Source organism: Callorhinus ursinus, unplaced genomic scaffold (genome assembly GCF_003265705.2).
Source record: "Callorhinus ursinus isolate GAN/ISIS: 27379988/994484 unplaced genomic scaffold, GSC_fseal_2.0 scaffold6, whole genome shotgun sequence".
NCBI classification, from domain to species: Eukaryota; Metazoa; Chordata; class Mammalia; order Carnivora; family Otariidae; genus Callorhinus; species Callorhinus ursinus.
The window spans coordinates 20,088,779-20,113,564 of NW_027397068.1; the positions used below are offsets into that span (position 1 = coordinate 20,088,779).

Sequence of the window (24,786 nt, forward strand, 5' to 3'; positions counted from 1 at the left end):
GTTATTACTGAATCGCCCTGAACTTCCAGCACTTAAGAATGTATTTTTAATAACTGAAAGTTAGTGTTTTTTCTCTAAAATAAACACACTTGTTTGGGGGACTGCTTTTTAATCAGTTCCATTACACTGGTCTTAGATTACCCTTTTATACCAACACTTTTTTTTTTTCCTAACAATGAGGAAGCTTTGTTTTGGTAATAAAACTACTAGAATTCGGACTAAGAATCTAACTTTTTTTTTTTTAAAGATTTTATTTATTTATTTGAGAGAGAATGAGAGATAGAGAGCACAAGAGGGAAGAGGGTCAGAGGGAGAAGCAGACTCCCTGCTGAGCAGGGAGCCCGATGTGGGACTCGATCCCAGGACTCCAGGATCATGACCTGAGCCGAAGGCAGTCGCTTAACCAACTGAGCCACCCAGGCGCCCAAGAATCTAACTTTTAAAGGGAGGCCAATGGAAGCTCCTAATTTTTAGCACCTTAATTACGCAATAGCAACTGAAGTTAAAATTCCTCTTTTAATTCTTTAAATTTCAGTTTCCTCCCCTATAATGCCGCTGAGAACAAGCAAATGATAAGCTAAGGTGGCTGGGAAGTGTTTGCCTGAGGAGCTAATTCTAACAGACACCGACAAAGGAATACAGGAAACATGAGTGTAAAAGTGAAAAATGATAGGAAGTTAAAAAGCTGACCTTCCATCTGGGTCACACACATTCAATCCATGTTTGTCACACTGGGTCAACGGTGTCTATGAATGTCTTTATATAGAGCATCTGGACTTTCAGAAAAAGCCAGGGACTCACATACTTCAAGAAGCATAAAAATACATTTCAAGTCAGTCCCTTCAATTATAAAAATGTTAGCCAAAGAAGAAAATTTCCATAACTGAATTTTTAATTGAGTTTTAAAAAATACTTTCTACTTAAAAAAAAAAGTCACAATAAAACATTTATGGAACTGTATAGAAGTATGTCCAACATCATCCGAACTTCTTGATTTTAATGTTTGAATCCAAACGCGGCATAGATTTAACAATCCATTTGCTTTCCAACATACTAAAATTTAAAGGAAAAAATACATTTTGTCTTCCCAAATATAAGTGGCATAAAACTAAATTTGGTTTTCATAAGTCAGAAGCATAACTGCCTTTAGCTAAAACCCGATAAAGAACATAGATAATGCAGATTCCTTTAAATTAAAACATATTTCGGCATATACGTATGTGCATACATGCTGGATGAATATATATAATCTGTAAAGTGAAGTCAAATATGCATACCCTATTTATAAAACAAAGGCTGAGGAATTTAAATGCCTAGATTACACAATACCTTGCCAAAACTTTTTATCCACAGAATAATCCCTTGAAAGTGGCTATTAGATGAAACAACCAAAACTTTTATCCAAGGTTTTAGCCCTTTTTGTTGACTTTCTTTTCTTCGTGATCCACTCACAAATGACAAAGTGTAGGTTTTTGACATATGTAAACATCAGACTTTCAAGCCATATTATACATAGTCCTTAGAAACAATTCACTTCTTCAGCTCTTCCTGCACACCTGGGTTGGTGGAGTCTTTATGTCTGAGCTCTTCTCTTTCCCCCTTGAAAACAAACTCAGGCACTGGGTGTTCCTGTTCTGTGGACTTCACAGCATGAGCTGCATAGTTCAAGCTGGTAATTTCACTCCAATGCCAGTAACCTGAGAAGGGGTTGTAGACCATTCCTGCCACAGTTTGAACTGACAGACCGTCTGAAAAAAACAATCAGAAAGAGTAGATTTAATATGTAATTACTTTCCAAATGCCAAGATTCTAATGCGACTCTATATTAAAAAAGGATTCCTGGGATGCCTGGGTGGCTCAGTCGGTTAATCGTCTGTCTTCGGCTCAGGTCATGATCCCAGGGTCCTGGGATCGAGCCCCGCATTGGGCTCCTTGCTCAGCGGGAAGCCTGCTTCTCCCTCTGCCTCTCCCTGCCTCGCCCCCTGCTTGTGTGCTCTCTCTCTCTGACATAATAATAAATAAAATCTTAAAAAAATAAAAAAGGATTCCTGACTCAGTAGGAAAAAATACTGTGTACCAAGTACAGATCATGCTTTACTAGATATAGCACAGAACAGAAACTCTAAAGCAGACTGCTTGGGTTCAAATCCCAGGCTGGCACTTAACTAGATGGTGACCAACATCAAGTCACTTAACCCTTCTGAATCTCAATGTTCTCACATGTACAGAACATATAGTCCTAGAGTTGTTAGAATTAGATGATATATGCATATAAAGTAGCACAATGTTCAGAATGGTAAGTATTTAATAAACATAAGCTTTTATTAGAAAATATCTGCCAACAAGTGAATGTTCCTATAAAGCATCTTAAAATAATTTTTCCTACTCTGTTTTCAACAATGTTACTTGCAGAAATCCTTAGAACTTCCTCCATTGCCTTGGACTGATACTATTCCAATATTCCAAATCAAGTTTACTGATATACTGTTATGTGAACAAAAAGCCTGAGACATACATGAGTTAAGTACTCAGCAGGAATACCAAACACCAACTAAATGTTATTACTTGATAGGAATTCACCATATAAATCAAGAGCTCACAATGTATAAAGCAGAGCTAGGCACTGCAGGGAGAACAAAAAGGAGACAGTCTTGCCTCCACAGAGCTGACAGGCCAGATAGGGGCTTAAAAGAACCACAATATAAGGCATGCTATAAGTAGCATAAAATACATAAAAAATGACAAGGAAGTTCAAGTGTACCTGAGTATGGAGGAATCAGAAAAAATAACATGTAAAATAAGCTGATACACGCAGGACCTCAACAGGACCAAGTGAGGATGTGTAAGTAATAGATATTTGTACCTTATCCTTAAACAAATAAGGACTAAGCAGCCAAAAAGTATTCATTGATCATCTGTGATTTGCTTGGCCCTGGGTTAGGTGCCACAGGTGAGACAGAATGGTATCTAATACCTAATCCTAACTTCAAGGAGTTTATGATCTAGTTGAGAGATGAAACCAACATCCAAAGAATAGTGGCCCATTTAATTAAGTGCCAGGTTGTGTGATTAATAATTATAGATACATTAAAAGTTCAGTAAGGCTGTGAAAAATGGAAACATTCTTAATACTTACTTGATTCCAGAATGCTCTCTAGCTTTTCAGGTGAAACAAACTTCTCCCATGTGTGAGTACCTTTTGGTACAATACCTGCAATTTGCTCTGAAAAGGCAATTCCCAAGGCATAAGACAGCTGTGTTTTGTTGATTGTAGTAATGAATAAAGAACCACCAGGCTAAAAAAAATATATAGAAGTACCATTTTAGATATCAGGAGTATCAGTTGGGTAAAGCTTGGCTTCCCCCGCCCTCCTCCTTCCTTCCAAATAATTTATGTGTAATTAAGATACATGAATATAAATAAAGTATAATTTACCAAAATGGTTTTTTTCTTTTGGGAAACCCATTATTAAAGGCAGTCTACTACAGATGTACTCACTGGATTTATGCAATAGTGCTTACAACTTTTAAAATCATACTACTGTGACATATACTTGCTTTTGCACATATCAGATACTTTATAATAAAAATATAGAAATGAGATGTAGCTACTCTTCCTTGTTACATGTCCACATTTACAGTCTGACATGTGTCAACACTGTTTTCTCTTTGGGTGCGGAGTCTGTCTAACTTGTTTTGTGCGGCATACAGTGCCACATCTTGTGTAGGTGAGTAATGCCAATAAGTGTTCTCTGACAAAAACATTAATGGTTGAGGCTTGAGTGTTTTTTTATATTGTTTTGATTTCATTAGTATAAAGAATATGAAGAGATCAAGATAAGCACTTAGATGAATACAAACCATTTATGGGTCTAGTTAGTCTGCCATTTCTTTTTTTTCAAGATTTATTTATTTATTTGAGACAAAGCACGCATGTACCAGGGCTAGCACAAATGGGGGGAAGGGAGAGGGAGAGATTTTCCAGCAGACTCACCACTGAGTGCGGAGCCAGTCGTGGAGCTCAATCTCATGACCCTGAGATCATAACCCAAGCCGAAACCAAGAGTCGGACACTCAACCGACTGAGCCACCCAGGCACCCCTAGTCTACCATTTTTTAGTGGCTGTATTTATGGTGTTTCCTATATTTACTCCCACAAATGGCAAAGATTAATGTCACTTCCCTCTTCTACATATTCTCATCAGACTAATGGGGATAAAATGCCAAAGATTCATTCTAATAACCTGTGTGTGTGTGTGTGTGTGTGTGTGTGTGTGTGTGTGTGTGTGCAGGGAGAGAGAGAATATATCTCCAGTACCACCCCAAAACCAAAAAGAAAGATGAGATCCTGAAATACTGCAATGTGCCCTTAAATTAAAAACTGAAATATAAAGTATTATTTCATGACACGTTGTAACTTTTCTAAAACTCTAGTATTCCAAAATATCTTATTAAGAATCACTTACATGTCAATTATATCTCAATAGAGCTGGGGGAAAAAATCACTTATGAATATCTAATCTATGTCCTACAGAATCTTACTCTAAGGAAACAGTGGTGAGCAATGGTCACTTTCTTAATAGGCTTTCCATTAATGCAAAAAGTAGTTTTAATTCCACAATGCCAGCATTCCTAATATGTGTGAAAGAACTTCCATTCATACATACTGACTGACACACACAAAGAGTAATAAGTAAATTTTGCTTGGAAATTAGAAGGTAAGCCTAATAAAACTCATTTAAGAGGAAACACCAAGAAACTGTTACAGAATGAAGGAGACTAAGGAGACATGGCTACTAAATGCAATGTAGAATCCAGGGTTGGATCCTGAACAGAAACATGACATTAGTGGAAACACTAATGAAATTTAACAAGGTCTGTAGTATAGTTAATAGTATAATGTCAATGTTAATTTCTCAGTTTTGAGAAATGTACAATGGGTTACATACAGAGCTAGGACTATGGTAAGGCAAGTGAGATGCCTAAGGAACAAAACTGAAGAAAGCACTCACTTTCTGGAGTGTGCAAATGCAGGGTTGGCACCTAAGCCTGAGTGCCTCCTTCACCCTGCCCTGGCACTCCCCTGTGGATCAACCTGCCCTGGAAAGTGCCCCTCTAAAGTAACTCCCGCCCTGCCAAACCCAGCAGGCAGCCTTGGTCAGAATCAGCATTCCCCCAAAGCAACGACTGCTCCACCACACCTAGTGGCAGCCCCAGGCAGGACCAGGGCCTCTCCAAAGCAACTCCTTCCCTGCGGGGAGGATGGGCAGCCCTACACACCAGCATGTGGGCAGCAATTACAGCTGAGCCACTCTGACAGCATGGCTGGGAAGCAGTCCTGTATACCAGTATTCTCACAGAAGTCACAGCTGGTCACTGCACATAGCTGTGCTGAGGTTCAGCCCTGCCTACCACTGCTCGCACAGAGTTACAGCCCAGTCACCACAGGTGGACACACACAGCCCAGAATGTCTGGTTCTTGTGACTGGGAGGATGGCACTCTAGGGCCCCACATGATGCCTTCTAACAAAAGGCCACTACTTTCAAGACCAGGGTAGATAGTTGACATACCTAATACATGGAAACAAACACAGAAAATGAGGAGATAGAGGAATATGTTTCAAATGAAAGAACAAGCTAAAATTTCAGCAAAAACAAACAAACAAACAAAATGGAGATAAGAAATCTACCTGATAAGGAGCTTAAAGTAATGGTACTAAAGATGCTCACCAGATTGGAGAAGAGTGGATGAACTCAGTGAGAGTTCAAATCAAGAAAGAGATAGAAAATATAAAAAAGAACCCATCAGAGATGAAGAATACAATAACTGAAATGAAAAATACACAAGGGAATCGACAGCAGATTAGAAGATGCAGAAGAATAGGTCAGCAATTTGTAAGACAGGGTAGTAGAAAGCACCTAAGTTGAACGGCAAAAAAAAAAAAAGAAAAAAGAAAAAGAAAAGGAAAGAGAGAATAAAAAACTGAGGATAGGTTAAGGGACCTCTGGGACATCCTCAAGTCTACTAGCATTTGCATTAGATCTCAGAAGGAGAGGAAGGAGAGAAGGGCAGAAAATTTATTGGAAAAAATAATAGCTGAAAACTTCTCAACCTAAGGAAGGAAACAAACATCCGGGTTCAGGAGGCACAGGCGGCCCCAGACAAGATAAATCCAAGGAAATCCACACCAAGATACACAATAAAAAGTAAAAAAATTAAGGATAGAGAATCTTAAAAAGCATCAAAAGAAAAGCAAATAGTTACATGCAAGGGAAACCCCATAAGGCTATCAACTAATTTTTCAACAGAAACTTTGCAGGCCAGATAGGAGTGGCATGATATATTCAAAGAGCTGAAAAGAATAAACCTACAACCAAGAATACTCTACCTGGGAAGGTTAACATTCAGAACTGAAGGACAGATAAAGAGTTTCCCAGACAAACAAAAGTTAAAAATTCATCCTCACCAAACTAGCCCTACAAGAAATGTTAAGGGGACTTCTTTAAGCAGAAAAGAAAAGGCCGTAACTGAAAGTAAGAAAATTACAAAAGGAAAAAAAATTTCACTGGTAAAAGAAAACATATAGTAGAGGTAGTAGATCAAACATTTATAAAAGCTAATATGAAAGTTAAAAGACAAAAGTAGTAAAATCAATTATATCCACAAAAATGAGTTAAGAGATACAAAAAATAAAAATATGTGAAATATGGTGTCAAATACATAAAAACGTAGAGGGGGTAGTAGAAATGTAGTGCTTTTACAATATGTTTGAACTGAAGTGACCATCAGCTTAAAATAGAGGGCTATACAAGTAGGATATTATATGTGAACCTCATGGTAACCACAAACCAAAACCTATCATAGACACACAAAAAATAAAGAGAAAGGAATCCAAGCATAACACCAACGAAAGTCATCAATCACAAGGAAAGAGAGAGAAGAAAAGAATAGAGAACTACAAAGACAACCAGAAAACAATTGACAAAATTCTATACCTATTAGTAATTACTTCAAATGTAAATGAACTAAATGTTCCAATCAAAAGACAGAGAGTGACTGAATGGATTAAAAAAAAAAAAAAAAAACCCATCTATATGCTGCCTATAAGAGACTGGCTTCAGACCTAAAGACACATACAGGCTGAAAGTGAAGGGGTAGAAAAAGATAGTCCATGCAAATGGAAACAAAGAAAAAAAAAGCTTTAAATAAAAGACTTCAGAACAGCCTATAACAAGAGACAAAGAAGGATATTAATAATGATAAAGGAATCAACACAACAAGAAAATATAACAATTGTAAATTTACATGCAATGAACATGAAAGCACCTAAACACATAAAGCAAATATTAACAAACATAAATGGAGAAATTGCCAGTAATACAATAATAGTAGGGGACTTTAACACTCATCCCACTTATCTATCTATCAATAGATAGATCATCCAGACAGAAAATCAATAAGGAAACAGTTGCTTTGATTGACACATTAGACCAAATAGACTTAACAGGGAGATATAGAACCTTTATATAAAAACAGCAGAATACACATTCTTTTCAAGTGCACATGGAACATTCTCCAGGATGGATCTCGTTATGCCACGAAACAAGAATCAATAATTTTTTTTAAGATTCTATTTATTCATTTGAGAGAGAGAGAGAGCACACAAGTGCACAAGCAGGAGAGAGGAAGGGGCAGAGGGTAAGGGAGAAGTAGACTCCCTGCTGAGCAGGGAGCCCCACATGGGGCTTGATCCCAGGACCCCAAGATCACGACCTTAGCTGAAGGCAGACACTTAACCGACTAAGCCCCCCAGGTGCCCCCAGAATCAATAAATTTAAGAATATTGAAATCAGGGGCGCCTGGGTGGCTCAGTCATTAAGCATCTGCCTTTGGCTCAGGTCATGATCCCAGGGTCCTGGGATCGAGCCCCACATTGGGCTCCCTGCTCCGCAGGAAGTCTGCTTCGCCCTCTCCCACTCCCTCTGCTTGTGTTCCCTCTCTCACTGTTTCTCTCTCTGTCAAATAAATAAATAAAATCTTAAAAAAAAAGAATATTGAAATCATATCAAACATCTTTTCTGACCACAACAGAATGAAACTAAAAATCAATTATCCAAAAAAAAAAACAAACTGGAAAAAATACAAACACATGGAGGCTAAACAACATGCAACTAAACAACCAATGGGTCAACAAAGAAATCAGAGCAAATTAAAAAATACCTGGAGACATATGAAAATGGAAACACAGTGGTTCAAAATCTTTGGGATGCAGCAAAAGCAGTTCTGAGAGAGAAGTTTATGACAGTGGCTTACTCCAAAGAAACAAGAAAAATTTCCAATAAGACAACCTAACCATACACCTGAAGGAAACAGGAAAAGAATAAACAAAGCCCAAAGTTAGTAGAAGGAAGAATAAAGATCAGACCAGAAATAAATTAAATAGAGACTAAAAAACAATAGAAAAGATCAATGAAACTTACAGCTGGTTTTTTGAAAAGACAAACATTGATAAAACCTTTACCCAGACTCATCATGAAAAAAAGAGAGGGCCCAAATAAACGAAAGAGGAAAAGTTATAACCAGCACTATAGAAATGCAAAGGATTGTAAGAGACCACTATGAAAAATTAAATGCCAACAAATTGGACAACCTAGTAGAAATGGATAAATACCCCAAAACACACAATCTTCTAAGATTGAATCAGGAATAGAAAACCTGAACGCTACCAATTACTAGTAACAATTGAATCAGTAATCAAAAAACTCCCAACAATGGACTCTGAAAAACAAACTGAGGTTCTAGAGGGGAGGGGTTGGGGGGATGGGTTAGCCTGGTGATGGGTATTAAAGAGGGCACATTCTGCATGGAGCACTGGGTGTTATGCACAAACAATGAATCATGGAACACTACATCAAAAGCTAATGATGTAATGTATGGTGAATAACATAACAATAAAAAAATTTTAAAAAAAAAGGTCACACTTTTTATAACTTGGGCTCTAGAGTCAGACTACTTATATTTGAATCTTGGCTCTGACACTTATTAAAACTGTGTGACCATGGCAATTTAAAAACAAAAAAAACCCCCAAAAAACCCAAAAAACTCCCAACAAACAAAAGTCCTGGATCAGATGGCTTCAAAGGTGAATTCTACCAAATATTTAAAAAAGTTAAAATCTATCCTGTTCAAGCTATTCTAAAAGTAGAAGAGTAATAAATGCTTCCAAATTCCTTGAAAAAGGGCAGCATTACCTTGATACCAAAACCAGACAAAAACACTGCAAGAAAAGAAAATTACAGACCAATATCCCAATAACTAAATTCAACAATACTTTAAAAGGATCATTCACCAGGATCAAGTGGCATTTATTTCAGGGATGCAAGAAAAGTTCAGTATCCGCAAATGAACAAACGTGATACAAGACATTAATGAAATGAAGGACGAAAATCATATGACCATCTCAATAGATGCAGGAAAAGCATTTGACAAAATTCAACATCTGTTCATGATAAAAACTGTCAACAAAGTGGGTATAGAGGGAGCATACCTCAACAGGATAAAGGCCATATATGAAAACCCACACAGTTAACATCACACTCAATGGTGAAAAGCTGAAAGCTTTTCCTTTAAGATCAGGAACAAAATAAAGTCAGTAAAAGTGCAGGATACAAAATTAATATCCAGAAATCTGTTGCACTTCTATACACTAATAATGAACTAGCAGAAAGAGAAATTAAGAAAATTGCCATTTACAATCACAACAAGAAGAATTAAATACCTAGGAATAAAATTAACCAAGGAGGTGAAAGACCTAAACTCTGAAAACTACAAGACACTGATGAAAGAAATTGAAGACGACACAAATAAATGGAAAGATATACCATGCTTATAGATGGGAAGAATATTGTTAAAATGTCTACACTAACCAAAGCAACCTACAGAGTCAATGCAATCTCTATCAAATTGCAATAGTATTTGTTAAGAACTAGAAGAAATAATTCTAAAATTTGTATGGAACCCCAAAAGACCCCAAATCTTGAAAAAGAACCAATTTGGAAGCATCACAATCCAAGATTTCAAACTGTACTACAAACTATAGTAACTAAAACAGTATGGTACTGGCACAAAAACAGATCAATAGAACAGAATGGAGAACCAAAAATAAACCCACACTTACTTGGTCAATTAATCTACAACAAAGGAGGCAAGAATATACAATGGAAAATGGTGTTGGGAAAACTAGACAGCTACATGTAAAAGAATGAAACTGGACCACTTTTTTACACCATACATAAAAATAAACTCAAAAGGGATTAAAGACCTAAATCTAAGACCTAAAACCATAAAAATCCTAAAAGAAAACATAGGCAGCAATCCCTTGGGCATCAACCTTAGCAGTATTTCTCTGCATCTGTTTCCTCAGACAAGAGAAATGAAAGCAAAAATAAACAACTGTGACTACATCAAACCAGAAACCTTTTGCACAGCAAAGGAAACCATCAACAAAACCGAAAGACAACATACTAAATGGGAAAAAAATTTGTAAGGAGTTAATCTGCAAAATATATATAAAGAACTCCTACAACTTACCAACACCAAAAACAACAACAACAACAACCTGATTAAAAAATGGACAGAGGACCTGGTAGACATTTTCCGAAGAAGACATACAGATGACCACCAGACACATGAAAAAATGCTCAACATCACTAATCATCAGAGAAATGCAAATCAAAACTATAATGAGATATCACCTCACACCCGTCAGAATGGCTAGTATCAAAAAGATAAGAAATAACAAGTGTTGGCGAGGATGTGGAGGAAAAGGAACCTGTGTGCACTGTTGGTGAGAATGTTAATTGGTGCAGCCACTATGGAAAACAATATGGAGGTTCCCCCCAAAATTAAAATAGATATACCATAGAATCCAGTAATTCCACTTCTGGATATTTACCTGAAGAAAACAAACATTAAATTGAAAAGATATATGCACTTTGCGGGGGGCTGTAAAAATAAAAAATAGGTATATATATATCTATATCTATATAGATATAGATATCTATGTTTACTGCAGCATTATCTACAATAGCCAAGACATGGAAGCAACCTAGGTGTCCATCTATACATGAATAGATAAAGATATGGTGTGTGTGTATATATATATATATATATATATACACACATATATATATACAATGGAATATTAGCTATAAAAAAAGAATGAGATCTTGACATTTGCAACAGCGTGGATGGACCTACGGGGTATTATGCTAAGTGAAATAAGTCAGACAGAAAAAGACAAATACCATATGATTTCACTTCCATGTGAAATCTAAAAAATAAAACAAATCAACAAACAAAAACTAGAAACATACTCATAAATACAGAGAACAAACTGGGATTGCCAGAAGAGAGGGGGGTAGGAGATGGGCAAAATAGGTAAAGGGGACTAAAAGGTATAAATTTCCAGTTATAGAACAAGTAAGTCATGAAGATGAAAAATACAGCATAGGGAATGCAGTCAGTAATATTGTAATAACTTTTTATGGTGACAGGTGGTAAGTACACTTACTGTGGTGAACATTTTATAATTCTATAATTGTCAAAACACTATGTTGTACACCTGAAACTCATATAATATTATATGTCAACTAGACCTCAATTAAAAAAAAAAACACACAAAAAAGGGGTGCCTGCACAGCACAGTCAATTAAGAGTCTGACTCTTGGTTTTGGCTCAGATTGTGAGCTCAGGGTTTTAAGATCGAGCCCCGTGTGGGGCTCCCTGCTCAGCGAGGAGTCTGCTTAAGACCTTCTCTCCCTCTCCCTCTACAGCCCCCCTCTAAAATAAATACATAAATCTTAAAAAAAACCAAAAACACAACAACACTAAAAAACAAAAAGGCCAAGTGACCTCTGACCTCTCTCAAATTCTGATCTCCTTTGGTCCAAGTTGGTCACAACAGTACCTGCTTACCTTCCTCATCTGGTTGTAGGGAAAATCAGTGAGATCATATATATGAAATATTCCTTTATAAGCTGAAAACTGTTATATATATCACAAAGTTACTTAAAAAATGCTACCTAAGTCAGTTTACACAAATTAATAATGGTTTTATTGTTTTTAAGTATCAATCCAAATCAATTTCTTAGTGACTGCCATTCAGTATCTATTAGGTATTTAATCCAGAGTATACCAAAGAGAAAAAAAACAATTTAAATCTATTGTTTGTAATTTGTGTTCAGCACCAACACTTTTCAAGACTCTTGGATATCAAGATACTGTATCTGGAAAACCCTGGTACTGAGTGCAAGCTGAGAAGCAGAAATAATCCCCAGCAGAGATGCTATCCCCTAATCCTAGCTTCCTGGTTTCAAGTATTATGAAACACTTATTGCTATGGATACCTACACACACTCAAAAGAAAAAACAAACAAGTAAACCGGGTAAGTCTTACTTTTAACACTTGACAGCAGCACTGTATAAATGTTTCTAGATCAATCACATGTTCTACAACTTCAGAAGCTACAACAGCATCAAATGTTTCTGCCGTCTCTTCCACAATCTCTTCCAGGGAACATGCTCTGTACTCTATCCTCTTATCTAGGACTGGATCAAATGATTTATGGTGCTGTGCTATCTTAATGTTCTCAGCCACAGGATCGATTCCAATAACCGAAGCTCCAAGCCGCCCTAGAGGCTAATAGGATAAAAAAACTGTTATCCTCAAGAAGAATACATGTTAGCAATAAAGAGCTTATCAAAAAGGAAACAAGATTAATCATGAGAGGATAATTATTGGAGATCGTTTATGGGTACATGGAAGTTCATTATATCATTTTCTCTAGTTTGTACACATTTGACAATTACCATAATAAAAAGCTTAAGAGGGAACAATAATCACAACAATAAAAAACTTACGAAGAACTATTTGAGAGGGGAGTTCTATATTTTATAGGTACATTTACACACATGAGTATTAACATATTTAAAGTGCACGAAAGTTATCATGTTGATAGAAGACTACAAAAGAGAGCTGCAGGGCATAAATATACTACAAGTTGAGGCAAATATTTTTTACAGAGGGTGAATGAGTATTCTTCCAAGCACTCTAAAGCACCTAAGAAGGGGAGGGCACCATGAGCAGGCAGTCCTCTGTTAGGTTTTGATACTGAAGCAAAGAATGGCTTATCATTGCATTTTAAACCAGTGGAAATTGCTCAATCTCTTAGAAGAGACAACAAAATTTTCAGAGCTATTTGGAAGGCCAGTGTCCAATTCTGTGCAAAACAAACAAAAAAACAAAAAACACCACAAAAATCCTCTCTATAATTTTCTGAAATTTTTATATATTTTTTAAGAAAGTGAAAAGCATATATTAGTTTTGTGATAGTAAAAATATTAAGAATATTATTCATTTTTTTTAAATAAACAATACTACTTGTTAAAAGGATAAATGAGTCACAGGCCTACTTTTTTCAATTTTTTTCCCAGTTAAAAATGGCAGGAAAGTTGTAAACTACTTACTTCTGTTAATAATCCACCACCACAGCCAACATCAAGAATCTTGATCCCAGACAAAGGTTTTCCTGGCTGGTGCTGAGCAACTGTTTTTAAAAGATTGTCTCTTTTTTAAAAATCCAAAACATAAAAAAAAAAAAATTGTTAATTTTGTCAGTAAAATCTTAAACATGTACAATTTTCAAGGATATGTTAACCTCTCATTTTAAATGGATTATTGATATTTGGGGGTAAACAGACCTTTTATTTTCAGCATTAAAGACTTTTTTTAATAATCAAAAGCAGGAAGGAGGTTTCAAGTAAAGCTCTTGAAATAAACTAGTAATAATTATGCATTAACTATTACTTCACTAATAATCTAAAGAAAAACTTTAAAAACAATCTAGTTTGGGGCGCCTGGGTGGCTCAGTCGTTGAGCGTCTGCCTTCGGATCAGGTCATAATCCTGGGGTCCTGGGATCGAGCCCTGCATCGGGCTCCCTGCTCGGCAGAAGCCTGCTTCTCCCTCTCCCACTCCCCCTGCTTGTGTTCCCTCTCTCGTGGTGTCTTTCTCTGTCAAATAAATAAAATCTTTAAAAAAAAAAATCTAGTTTAGATTCACCTAATTTTATTTGCTTGAGATAGCATGTCAAAGGAGGAATCTATTAGCTACATTGTCAGTACTTGCTAGACCCATTTCAAGTCAGCAACAAATAGGTTATTTTACAGGGCTTAGAAGAAGCATACGGGAGATCTATATTTTGAGATTTTGCCTAGATTCCTTTCTAAATGGATTCTCTTGATCTTCTAAGTTAGTGGTGTTTTCATGATCATGTAAATAGGCATCCAAATCAAGTTAACTTAATTCTAAGATAATCATAGTAACACTTTACCACATAAACAAACATAAGTATAAACATATACGCCCAGATATATAGACCTAACAGTATTGTAAACTACACTTTTAAATTGGACTGTATATGAATTTTAATTATATTTATATTAAAATATATGTTATATTGGGGCACTTGGGTGGCTCAGTCAGTTAAGCATCTGCCTTCAGCTCAGGTCATGATCCCGCGGTCCTAGAATTGAGCCCTGCGTCAAGGAGCCTGCTTCTCCCTCTCCCCCTCCCCCTTGCTCATGCTCTCTCTCTCTCTCTCTCAAATAAAAAAATAAAATCTTAAAAAAAAAATAAGTAAAATAAATGTTATATATAATAAGGATAGCTTAGGGTATCTTTTTTTTTTTTTTAAGTAGGCTCCATGCCCATCGTGGGGCTTGAATTTATGACCCTGAGATTAAGAGCTAGATGCTCTGGTGACTGAACCAGCCAGGTGCCCCTTTATCAAGACTGCCTAAAGGTCAAAGTCAGTATAAAATGACCTCGATGCCATAGTATCCTAGTTCCTTCTCATAAGGATTTAATTCTAAATAACCCGAAATTGTCCAAAAATGCTTCAAGTTAGTTAATAAAGGCAGTCTAGATTTTGGGTAATGTTATTTAAAAATTAATGGCTCAAACAATGGACATTGAAAAGGATCTAATTTCTTTTCTTTCTTTTTTTTTTTTTTTATCTTAAGGACACTTCACACCCAATGTGGGGCTTGAACTCATGATCCTGAGATTAAGAGTCACATGCTCTACTGACTGAGCCAGCCAGCTGCCCCAGAATCTCTCTAATTTCTAAAGCAAATTTAAAATGCAGCATTTTGAACTTAGGTATAAACCAAGAGAAAAATAAACTCAAAAGAAGATAAATTATTGAAAAGAGTTGCATTTTAAAAGACTTAGAGTTTCTGGAATGTTACCTAATAAATGGCACCCTCAGGTCATTCATCGAATGAAGAGCTGCATATACTCCTTGTTCATCCCACCACCTGTGAGCCAGGGCCAGGAATGTTTTTATCTCACTGCTGTCTACAGTGCTTTGAGAAGTACCGTACAGCCTTGGCCAAGGGTACCTACAAGGTCAAAATGAAAAGCCAGGCAAACACAGACATTTAAAAAAATATAACGTAGGATCTATTCATGTAGAAAGATATTCTAGTTTACAATTTCTTAGATTCTAAAATACATGTATGGCTCATTTTTGATGCTTTAAAACCAGGTTTTCTCATAATCACACTGCAAATATATATATTTATAGATGGAACAGAGTTGATTTGTTTTCAAAGTAAATTACAACAGAAATGGAAAGTTACAAGACTTGGCCTTCTGGGTCATATCTAATGGTAATGATGATAATAACATAATAATAGGAATAGTAGTAGTAGAAGTAAAAATAGTAATAGTAACCATTTATTGTGCACTTACTAAATGCGGGTCCTATTTAAGAACTCTATATACGTCATATGTCATCTTATTTAATTATTCTGGCAACTCTGTAAGGTAGGTCATATCATAATTCCTATTACACAGGTAAGAAAAGTGAGGTTTAGAGAGATTAAGTAAATGGTACAGCCAGGATTTGCACCCAAGTGCCCCATCTTCTCTTCATTTCTACTACTATCATCCTAGTCTAAGCTACCATCATCTCTTGGTTGAACTATTTATTGCCCTAGCCTTCTAATTAGTCCACCAGCTTCCTACCACATCTCCCTTCAATTTGTTCCCTACAATGCATCCAGAGTGTTCCAAAATATAAATATGATTGTGCTATTTTCCCACTTAAAATACTTCCACGGTTTCCCAGTGATATTAGGAAAACAACTCAAAATCCTTAGCATGGTCTACAATGCTCTGAATTATTTGGTTCCCAGTTTCTTCCCTTCCCAAATGCACTCTCTGCTACTCTCCTCATCCTCCCCATTCCAGCCCCATGGGCCTTCCTTCATTTCCTTGCACTGACCCCACATACCCCTTTCTCAGATACTTTGTACAGGTTGCTCCCTCTACCTGGACCATTCTTCTCACATTCCCTTCCCTCCTCTGCATACCTAATTAATTCCTTCAGATCTTAGTTTATTTTTTTTAATTTTTATTTTTTTTAAAGATTTTATTTATTTGACAGAGAGAGACACAGCGAGAGAGGGATCTCAAGCAGGGGGAAGTGGGAGAGGGAGAAGCAGGCTCCCTATATGGGGCTCGATCCCAGGACTCTGGGATCATGACCTGAGCCGAAGGCAGACGTTTAACGACTGAGCCACCCAGGCGCCCCAGATCTTAGTTTAAATGGAGTGCCATCTAAGAAGTCTTTCCTGACTCTCAAAACTGGGTTATATTCTCCTATTTTAACTCCCACATAATTTTGTACTTTCTTCATGGAGCTATGTGACAATTTGATCATGTCTCCCCACTAAACATCATGAGGGCAAGGTATGGACTGTCTCATTTACCATTTTATTCCTAGTGACTAGCACAGTTCCTAGAACACAGTTGGTACTTGGGAAACATATGTCAAATGAATAATCTAATAAAGAAGACCCAGAAAAGTATATAATTCACCTAATTTTTTTTTTAAATCAAATGGGATCAAACATGGACCAAAGAAATCAGACACTATACCAAATTCCATGTCAAAGTATACGATAGGAAAATCCTCCAGAAGTTCTGGGGTAAAAAAGAATAAGGTTGTTACACTAGAATAGGTAATACTATTCAAATTTTTACTGTGTTTTTCTTAGCTACATAGAGTACATTCTACATTGATGACTTACTATCCTCTTAAGAGTTAAATATCATGCTTCTTTAATATTACCTTATGAATATTACTGTCTTTTTCTGTGCTTCATGCAAAGCCTCAATAATCAATGACTAACATACAACAGGTAACAGTAGGTGGTTGCTCAGTTGACTACCAATGATTTCACATACACCCAATTTTAAGGAGCTAGCTTATTTACAAGAAGTAGAGCATGCACTGGGGAAACAGAGTTCATACCTTAACTCTATGCAATATTTTTCACAAGGTTAGAAATTGGTTTATAAAATACAACTACAGAGAGATATTACTTTGATTCAATCTTACCACCTAGAATTGTATAGCTATCTACCTTATCATATTTATGTTGTACCCAAATCATTTATGACTTTAAGCACCGTATTAGTTGTGTCTTGTCACAAGTGAGGAAGTAAAAAGTATTTCTCCAGGTAATACAGTCCTACATTAAAAATAAAAGCTACCTTTGAATACAGATGAAGGGTATGCACTACATGTATACTGTATTACAACTTTTCTGTAGGTTTGAAACCTTCCAAATGTAAAAGTTGTTGGAAGAATAAGAATATTTAGATAAATAAAAGATACCTTAATCAAACCACATAAGCTATTTCATACTAACTAGCAGTGTTTATTAAACATAATCAATACTAAACTATTACGGTACATAATTATGTAAATATTTGCCACAGTAATGAATAAACTTACCTGTAAATTCTCATTCTATTCAAGCAGGCAAAAGTCATTTTGTAGGATTTGAACCACATGATTCTGTAGTCACTGAAAACCCATGGTTTACTTTGTGGAGTCCAACTGAACTGATTCTCTGAATAAATTGAAAACAAAATTATTAAGTAATCTCCATGCCCACTGTGGGGCTCAGATTCACGACCCCAAGATCAAAAGTCACATGCTTTAACCAACTGAGCCAGCCAGACGCCTCTGAAAATAAAAATTAAATGTCTAGAGAAAGCTCTGCACACTATAAATCCCTAATATGCATATAATTGAAAAAACTATTTTACATGGCAATCTCTTACTACAATTGATAAACAAAAGGGTTTTCCCTTACTTTTGGATTTTATTCTAAAATATAAAATAAATATCTTGGGGCACCTGGGTGGCTCAGCCGTTAAGCGTCTGCCTTCAGCTCAGGTCATGATCCCAGGGTCCTGGGATCGAGCCCCGCATCAGGTTCCCTGCTCAGTGGGAAGCCTGCTTCTCCCTCTCCTGCTCGCCCTGCTTGTGTTCTCTCTCTCGCTGTGTCTCTCTCTGTCAAATAAATAAATAAAATCTTTAAAAAATAAAAATAAAAATAAAATAAAAATCTTGCATTCTGCCATTTAACTCTAATCAGAAATTTCTGAAATTTTAATTGGCAAAAATAAGTAATGTATATGTAAAAGTTTTTCATACCATTAGTTTCTGCACCAATATTATGCTGCATAATTATAAAAATGATATTTAAAATAAAACTATATATACATAAAATAAATATAAATATTTATATATAAAAATACTGAGAGTATTTTGTCAAACCTAGTTCAAATTCTGTCACATGTTAGCTACATGAAATGGATTTATACATAGGCTCAAAACCCTATCCAAAAGAAAAATCTGTATGTATATGTGTGTGTATACGTATCATCCTAAAAGAATCACTCGTCCAGTCTATATGTACAAACTTACATAGAGACCTGCTTTATGAACTAGTTACTCTGCTGTAGAACATTCAATTGTCCAATAAATATTTAAACAAAGTAGACCTTAGAGCAAAGAAAATTACTAGGGACATTATAAGGTTCACCCAACTGATTTTTTGACACTGGTGAAAAGCAGTTCAATGAAGGAGAAATAGTCTTTTCAATAAATGGTGTTCAAACAATTGGATACCATAGACCAAAAAAGAAAACTTAAACCTAAGTCTCAAATCTTATATAAAAATAAACTTAAAATAGATCATTGATCTAAATGCAAAACCATAATACTTTTAGAAGAAACTATCACAGATCTTCATGACTTAGGGTTAGGCACAGAGTTCTACTTACACCTGACACCAAAAGCATAATCCAAAATAGAAAATATTGATTAAATTGGACTTAGAATTGAAAACTTTTGCCCTGCAAAAGACCCTGTTAAGAAAAAGAAAAGACAAATCACAGACAGGGAGGAAATATTTACAAAACACATACCCCACATAGGACTTCCATCTGGAATATATGAGAATATTCTTTAAACTCAATAGTAAAACCCAACTCCCATAAAACAAACAACAACAAACCAAGCAACCCAATTATACAATGGGTCTGGTTATTATAAAATGGGTACAGAAAGACATGAACAGACAATTCATCAAAGAGGATATACGGATGCAAATACGCACATGAAGAGATGTGAAATATCAATAACCATTAGGGGAATGCAAATGAAAGCCTCTACATACCTATCAAGTTGGCTAAAATATAACCATCCTGGTATAACCAAGGGAGCACTGGGATATAAAAGCAACTAGATCTCCTATACATTGCTAGTGGAAATGTAAAGTGATAGACACTATGGGAAGTGGTTTAGCAGTTTCTATAAAAGTTAAACATACACGTCATACAAAACAATTGCATTCTTGGACACTTATCCCGGAGAAGTGAAAACACTTCCACAAAAAAACCTGTATATAAATGTCAATAGTAGCTTTATTCGTAATAGCCAAAAACCAGAAATACCAAAATATCCCATAATAGGTGAATGGCTTAAACAAACTGCAAAATATACTAAACAGAAATCAAAAGGAATGACCTTTGATACAAGAACTTGGATAGATTTCAAGGGTATTTATGCTGGGGGGGTACAATTTTGATAGGTACATGTTGTACGATTCCATTTATATAACATTCTTGCAATGGTAAAATTATAGTAATGGAGAACAAACCAATGATTACCAAGGATTTAGGTCAGGGTAGGGGTCTGACTACAAAGGAGTAGTACCAGGAAATTTCTTTGTGATTATAAACAGTTCCATATCCTGATTGTAGTAGTTATTACACAAATCTGTATGTGTGGTAACATGCATGTGCATGCACACACACACCCACAAATGAGTGCGTGTAAAGGTGGTAAAATCCAAATAAGGTCTGTGCTTTAGTAATAGTATCATACTAATGTCAATTTTCTGACTTTTACAATGTATTATGGTTAGGTAAGATATTATCACTGAAGAATAGGATGAAAAGCACATGGAAATTTCTGTACTGTTTTTGCAACTTCTCATAAATCTTAAATTATTTCAAAATAAAAAAATTAATTTTTAAAAATTAAAAAACACAAAAGGTTATACTACAAAGTACCTCTCCTACCTTGCTTTTTCTACCTATCAAGGTATTGTAAAGATTTTTGCATAACCAAGCATAAAGAACTTCCTTTCTTTCTTTTTAGAGCTGCATAGTAATTCATTATATGGCTCTCTCATAGTTTATTTAAGCAGTCTCCTATTATTGGACATTTATTTAGGTTATTCACAAGTTTTTGCTATTCCAAAAACATAAGATTGAATTCCATAGGTAATTTCATATATTTTAGAGAGTACTTGTAGGTGAAATCCCAAGAATTACTGTGTTAAATGGCAAGTGCATTTATAAATTTGTAATTCCCACTCATAGATGTTGAACCAGTTCCCAATCCCATGGGTAAAACCAGTTTCTAGTGTTGGCTTACCCACACCAATAATACATTGATAGTCACTCATGCAATGTATTATCAAAATTTTTTATCTTTGATAATCCAGTAGGTGAACATGGTATCTCAGTGTTATCTGAGTTTATCATAAATGAGGCTAAGTGTCCTTTCTTAACTTAATGGTGCTATGGTCTGAATGTCTGTGTCCTCCCCAAATTTATTCATTGAAATCCTAACCCCTAAAGTGATGATATTAGAAGGTGGGGCCTTTGGGAGGTGATGAGGTCATGAAGACAGAGCCCTCATGATTGGTTTAGTGTCTTTATAAAAGACCCCAGAGAGCAAGTTTGCCTCTTCTACCATGTGAGGACACAGCAAGAAGGCTCCATCGATAAACCAGGAAATGGGCTTTTACCAGACACCGAATCTTGGACTTCCCAGTCTCCAGAACTATGAGAAATAAATTTCTGTTGTTTATAAACCACCAGTCTGTGGTATTTTGTTATAGTATTCAAATGGACTAAGACAAACAGTCATTTATATTTCATGGCTTGTCTTTTCACCGTCTCAGAATATTTTTCTCTTGAGCTTTTTGTTTTTTAAATTTTGTTTTGTTTTTTAGTAGGATCTTCACAGTCTGGCACAAGGCCATTTCAACATTATCACACATACAAAAATACAGTTCGTGCTTCTAGGCCTTTGCTCATGTTACTCTCTCTTCCATGATTTCTATCTATACCACCTCTAAGACCTAGTTCAAATACTACCTTCTTTATGACTTTAGGCAGATAAATGAAATATTAGAGAATTATGTAAACTGTGATACACAGATAAAAATATATGTTGTTACTATTATGAAACTGCACATCAGAGATTTTAACACAGTCCCTGCTCTGTACTCAGTGATGACCCCTACCTTCCCTTCTCCTCCCCTATTTCTGTAAAATTAGCCCCTCAGTTATCAGTACTGCCAGAATTCTCAAGAGCTTTAACAACCACCACACCACAACTGACAGAAACTGAGTTTGTATTAATAAATAGAATACTACCAGTTCCTTCTCTACTTTGAATGTGTGATCATTTTGGTATTTGAGATTTTAAAAAAATGGAGGAAAACTTCATTTAATTCATTCAGAGCCTGTAATGTGCCATGCCAACAGTGAACAAAACCTCTACTCTGCCAATACCTTAGTTCCAGCAATCATCATTTATTGTCTGGATTACTCTTAAGGTCTCCCTGAGCCTAGCCTTGCCTGCCACCATCTAACTTTCTACACAGCTGCCAAGTGTTCTTTCTTAAATACAAGTCTGATTATATTGCTCATTCAGTAATTTCCCACCGTCCTCAAGGTAAAGTCAATCTCAGGAGGTATACGTACGTAGCCTTTCATAGACTTGTCATGGCCTAAAAAGTCTGTCTCATCCCTTGCCAGTCTCTGCCCTCACCTCCAGCCTTCCTTTTCAAGGAACACTTTGCACTTTCCCAGAAATCTCACAGATACTCAAGTTAGTCCTTTGGCCACTCCAACGACTTCCAAAATTGCCCAACTTCCTCAAGACAGCTTCCTAAATACCTTGTTCCCTGATCCCAAATATGTATTAGATGCTCCTTCTATACTCAGTCCCCAAATCTGAAAATATTTAATATTTATATTGTATTTTTTCTACATTTCTAATTATAAAAGGCATGTTTGCTGAAAAAATAAATTCTGAAAATATATCATAAAATGATGGATAACCACCTCCACCACATATAATCACTGCTAAAATTTCGATGTATCTCTATTCTCTCCATATAACTCCATTTATGAATCTAAGATCATAATACACACTGATTTGTAACTTTCTTAACGCTATATCTGAATCATTTTTCCATGTAGACACATATTGATTTAAATCATTTTTATTGGCTGCACTATTTTTCATTGTATTAGAGCACCAACTTCTTAACTCTATTCATGGGCCTATGACTTTCCCGTTTGACCCATTATATCCTAATTTCAGTTCTAACATTTTTTAGAGACCTCTGAGGTATCGTTCATTTAAAAAATACCCAGTGCCTGCTGCGCCTGGGTGGCTCAGCTGGTTGGGTGTCCAACTCTTGATTTAGACTCCAGTCATGATCTCCAGATCTAGGAATCAAGCTCTGCCCCTCAACGGGCTCAGAGGGGAGTCGGCTTGAGATTCTCTCTCCCTCTGCGCTCCCGCCCCTAGAGGCTGGCCCTCACTCTCTAAAAATAAATAAATCTTAAAAGCAAACAAACTCCCAGTGCCTGGCACACAGTATTTGTTAAATGAGTTTCAAATAAAGGGTAAACTTAACTTTCTGGTTAATATTGGGAGTTAAATAATCAAACTGTCTTCTACAAGCATCAGGTTCAGTGCGTTATTTTCTTGATCTTATTTGCCAACAGAGTTTGTTGAATTAACCAAAAAAAAGCGGTATGCCTGTCTTAAATTCTTTCTGAAAAAAGGCAAGATATGTGCAAACACAAATACAACGCTATCAAGAACTATGAGACAGGAGCTGGTGTCTTTTCTCGCTGCTGCAAAGGAAGAAAGCACACGACCTTGAGACTCCAGCAGGCATAGAGTGGTCGCCGGCTCCCGAGCCCAGGGCTCAACCAAAAAAAGGCACAGGTCGCTGGATACATGGCGGCGGCCGGGAGGCTGTGCCCTCCTCGGCCAGGACCAGTAGTCCTGTTATTTTTCCCAGTCTCCGGGAAGGGGAGGGCGAGAACCCGGGTCCGGTGTTCAGCCGACAGCGAGGGACCGGACCGAAAGTAGTCAAGTCTTGCGATGACCCTGCGCGGAGCTCAGCGACAGCCCGCCGCCCTCTCCCGCGCCTGCGCAGAACAGCGGCCCGCACGGTGGGTTTGTGAGGGACCTTCACCGTGCCGACCTGGTTAAGCGACACTCACCTGCCGAACTGGTTAAGCGAGCACCCTCAGCCTGTGTTCCCCAACACCTAGATCTAAGCACTCCTAAAAACCGATTCCCGGAGTTCAGCTTGCGGCCTCGCCACATCGTGAAAGGATCCACGTCCTTTCCGGTCCCTCCAGCAAAAGATCCCCAACAGAAAGGTTCCGAGATCCACTCTCGCACTGTCTGGAACCAGTCTAACCATGGTTGGCATTAATGGGTGTTACATACGTGGGACTATAATTACTCTTCACGCTCAACTTCCGTCAAATTGCGCATGCAACTATGCTTTCATAAGAGAACTTTAAAAGTCTCTATTGTGCCTATTTTTATATGACCACCTCAAACCTCACGGCCAAAGTAGTCATGAATCCTACTTCGTACTATGTAAACTAGCTTTTGTTCTTGTGTAGTTCTAATTATTTCATATTTAACAGAGGTCTCCCAAAGACATTTATACTCCTTTAAGCCACTGACCCTTAGAATCCCAAATGCATGGAAGCACTTCTTTCCTAAAGGTAGGATTTTTTTTTCCCCCTTTCAAGGCACTCAAATGGCAGAGGGCTAAAAGTCTAAACTGAAAATTTAGATTCTCTAAGTGACCTGGTAATATTCTGGACAGGGCATACATTATGTAGTAGGACTCAAGCTAGACAAGCCACATTGAAAACTAAAACGGTGATCAGTTAACACTTTACTTCTAAATGTACAGAAGCCTTTCCTTGAGTAAAAGCAAGGGTATATTTCCAAGATTAAAGGCAAAAAATCGTGCATTTTCAACAGGCAGGGTCAAATTGGTAAAAGGTTCTTTGAATTAGTTAAATTTAATGCTCAGTAATTGTATTTTGTTTATGGCTTCTTAGTAAAATATTGACCTCCTCCTAAGAGTGGCTTAAGATTTTTTTATATCCTCTTCAGAGTTCCTCTCTCAGGACACATGACCATCTCTCCAAATGAAGGCACAAAGCTCTGGCACAAAAAGAACATTTAGCATGTGTTATATTTGTTGGAATGACAAATCCAAGGAAAAAGA

The 24,786-nt window shown here is 36.6% G+C and overlaps 1 protein-coding gene across 1 annotated transcript; it reads right to left on the reverse strand.

The window, feature by feature from the left end:
• Nucleotides 1-267: 267 nt before the first annotated feature.
• Nucleotides 268-23,901, reverse strand: COQ3 (coenzyme Q3, methyltransferase). The gene is made up of 7 exons (XM_025862970.2): nt 23,753-23,901; nt 17,871-17,988; nt 15,313-15,465; nt 13,529-13,628; nt 12,459-12,701; nt 3,137-3,296; nt 268-1,748 (listed from the first exon to the last, which is right to left on the reverse strand). Exons 1-7 carry the CDS (start codon nt 23,856-23,858, stop codon nt 1,531-1,533), a joined length of 1,098 nt encoding a protein of 365 aa, XP_025718755.2. The 5' UTR covers nt 23,859-23,901; the 3' UTR covers nt 268-1,530.
• Between the last annotated feature and the right edge of the window lie 885 nt (nt 23,902-24,786).

Excerpts from the sequence above, each read along its gene's own strand:
- COQ3 (XM_025862970.2), bottom strand. The coding sequence starts at position 23,858 with ATGTGGCGAGGCCGCAAGCTGAACTCCGGGAATCGGTTTTTAGGAGTG. Across the intron at positions 15,466-17,870 it reads AATAGAATGAGAATTTACAG|GTACCCTTGGCCAAGGCTGT; the intron begins GTAAGTTTATTC and ends TTGACCTTGTAG. Across the intron at positions 1,749-3,136 it reads AGAGAGCATTCTGGAATCAA|ACGGTCTGTCAGTTCAAACT; the intron begins GTAAGTATTAAG and ends TGTTTTTTTCAG.